We start from the raw sequence: 3,008 nt of genomic DNA on the forward strand, positions 1-3,008 counted from the left end.
CCCATCTGCCCTATCTGCTTCTTCTGCCCCATCTGTCCCATCTGCCACATCTGCCTCTTCTGCTTCTTCTGCCCCATCTGCCCCATCTGCCTCTTCTGCTTCTTCTGCCCCATCTGCCCCATCTGCTTCTTCTGCCCCATCTGCCTCTTCCCCCCCTCGTCAGCGCTCACGCGCTCCCCCAGCGCACAGTACAGCTTCCCCTTAAGAGCACCCATTCTCTTCGCGAATTTTCTGTTCTTGCTCAATTTCGCCTTTCCTCCCATTACCTCCCTGTTGATTCGCTTCCCCTTAGTCATGTCTTCCCTTCGAATGAGTGATCAGTTCTTTATCTGGACGGTAGCTCCACCGATGATAGGCATCTCTAACTGGGCTAACTTCACCCGGGGGGAAAGTGCACCCCTCACTGTGGTAGTGCTTCCTGGATGAGCGAACTTGGGCTGGACCGTCCGTGGGCACGCAAAAAGGGGAAGTTGTATATTTCCCGCAATCTGTGTCCCTCCTTTTAGGGTTTTATGCCTTTACGCCTTTGCCCCTTTATGCCTTTACGCCTTACGCTTTTGCCCCTTTGCCCCTTTACCCCTTTACGCCTTACTCCTTTGTTCCCTCTGCTGTCACGGCGTGCGGACGAATGCGCAAGATGGTCGCTACGCGAGGGGGTAGTTCGCTGCGACTTGAGCGGCACCGGGGGGAAATAAAACAGGCCATACAAAAGGAGAACCGAGGAGCTCGCAACGAGAAAGCGACCGCTAACCCAGCAACCGCTAACCCAGCAAACGCACGAGGAGGCACCCTCTCCTCCTTAACGAATAGGGGACAAAAAAAGGAAATTCAAAGAAACGAAGCTGTGCGAAGGATACGCCGCTAGTTGCTACATAAATTGGGATGGCAGCGAACGTGAATGCCATATGTGGGAAAAAAAAAAAAAAAAAAAGGCCCGTACAACTGGATCCCCTTTGTACTTTCGTGGAGATACGCGAAATGGGCATCTACAAATGGGGAAACATGGAGATGTAAAAAAAAAAAAAAATAATAAATAGGAGAAAGTAATTTTCCGCAAGGCACATTTCGGGGGAATAAGAAAAAAAAAAAAAAAAAAAAGGGCAAAAAGAAGAAAAAAGTAAAAAGAAAAAAGCAAAAAGCAAAAAGAAAAACGCGAAAAGCAAAGCGATCCGGGGTAAGCACAACCCGGCTGCTCCAAGCTAGCATTGTTCTCGTCACCACGAGGATCCCTGCGCGCGTTCGCAACGTTGTTTTTGTACGTGATAAAAAGTAGCACCATGGTTAGCGGTGAAGGGAGGCTTCTTTCACCAGGCGAATCGTCCAGCGCATATGCCATTCTACGCAAACAGCTGCATGTGCTCACGCACCACGCATCACACATCACGCATCACACATCACGCACCACGCATCACGCATCACGCACCACGCCTCCCCTGTTTAGTCGTACTCCACGCAGTCCGCCTGCACGTTAATCTCCTTGTAGATGTTTAGGAGGTGGTTATACTTCATGTGCATCATCTCGACGATGCCCTTCATCGTTTCCGACGATTTGAGATCACCAAAGACTAGCGAAAAATAGTATTCTTTACAATTGGGGTACTCGTTGAAGGTCCAGTTTTTGGAAATGTAATTTTTGTTTTTCCACTTGAGGAAGCATTCCATTAACTCCTTGGCGCACTCGTCCACCTGGGGGTCGTTGATGGTGATCCAGTCGCTACTAATCTTGTTTGCGTTATCCTGATGGGGCATGGAGAACACCTGGCCTGTGTTACCTTCTAGTTGTTCTTCTAGAAAAGGTTTTTCCTTCTCCAAAGATTCGTATTCCTTTTTTCGTAGGAGGAAATCGTCACGTGTGTTTTGCATGTCCAGTTCGTTCACAACGTCGCACTCTACTTGGTCGTCACCTTCGTCGCCCTGCTCATTTTTTTTTTTTTTTTTGCAGCTAGCCATTTCGTGCTCTTCATTTTGCGCATTTTGGCTAGTTTGTTCATAAAAATTGGTTTTGTTCTGGACGAGACCTTCTTTTTGGGAACATTTAATTTTTGTTTCTTTTCCGTTTTTCCTTGCCGTCCCCTTTTTGTTGATCTTCCCCGTGCAGTGGCCCCCGGTGAGGTTTGCCATGGAGCTGCTGCGCTTTAGGTAGGGGTAGAATTTTTTGTTTTCCGCCTCCGCGAACTGGGAGACCTCCTGGGCGTACTTCTTCTCGAGGGCGCTTCTGCGCCTATGTTTGGATGATCCCCGTTTGGCCGAACCATGTTTGTTCCCGCCCCGTTTGTCTGCTGCATGGTTTCCCCCTTCAGCTTTTCCCAATTCAGCTTTTCCCAATTCAGTTTTTCCCCCTTCACGGTTTCCGCCTTCCCGCTTTGCTCCCCCCCCCAGCGCCCGGGCCACGTACCTGGCGTAGCTCCTCTCGTAGCACTTGATGCCGGCGATATACTTCAGGTCGGCGAAGCGGATCAGGGGGCGGATCTCAATGTTCGTCAGCTTGTACAGCCACATAAAAAAAATTTTAATTTCGTTAGTTAGCTGCTTGTAAAGGGAGATGTTCTTTTTTTTTCTCTCCTTCTTGCGTTTCTTTCGCAGCCCCTTCTTGTTAAGTAGGTAACCCAAGTTCACCAACGACACACACACATGTCTGCTTTTAATTCTTTTAATTCGACGGAGGAAATACTTTAGCCCTTGGACGAGCCTACTCCTCAGCTTGCTTAGGTAGTTATAGTAAAACACGAGATGCTCATCGGTCGAGTTCGTCCTTGTCCCAATGATGTAATTTTTTTTGTTCTTCCTTTGTGTGTCACTGCTCTTCTTGCTTCCTCCCTTTGTGGCACTTAGCGAGTTTTTCCTCCCTGTGTCTCCATTCTGTGCGCCACTGCCATGTCCATCCCCCACCCCTTCGTCGTCTTTTTTTATATAAATTTTGATTTCCTCCCCCTGCAGCACATAGGGTGTGCAGTAATGAATCGGGATGTCTTCCCACTTGAGCACGTTCAGCTTTTTTATTTTTTTTT

At 48.4% G+C, this 3,008-nt stretch overlaps 1 protein-coding gene across 1 annotated transcript in view; it reads right to left on the reverse strand.

Annotated features, from left to right (window-relative positions):
* Nucleotides 1-1,437: 1,437 nt before the first annotated feature.
* Nucleotides 1,438-3,008, reverse strand: part of PCYB_145320 (hypothetical protein) — a gene marked incomplete at both ends in the record, with an annotated part of 5,474 nt that continues 3,903 nt past the window's right edge. Inside the window, one exon of the mRNA XM_004225003.1 lies at nt 1,438-2,969. Coding sequence (XP_004225051.1) covers nt 1,438-2,969 — 1,532 coding nt within the window. The remainder of the gene's footprint in view (nt 2,970-3,008) is intronic.

Source organism: Plasmodium cynomolgi, chromosome 14 (genome assembly GCF_000321355.1).
Source record: "Plasmodium cynomolgi strain B DNA, chromosome 14, whole genome shotgun sequence".
Taxonomy (NCBI): domain Eukaryota; phylum Apicomplexa; class Aconoidasida; order Haemosporida; family Plasmodiidae; genus Plasmodium; species Plasmodium cynomolgi.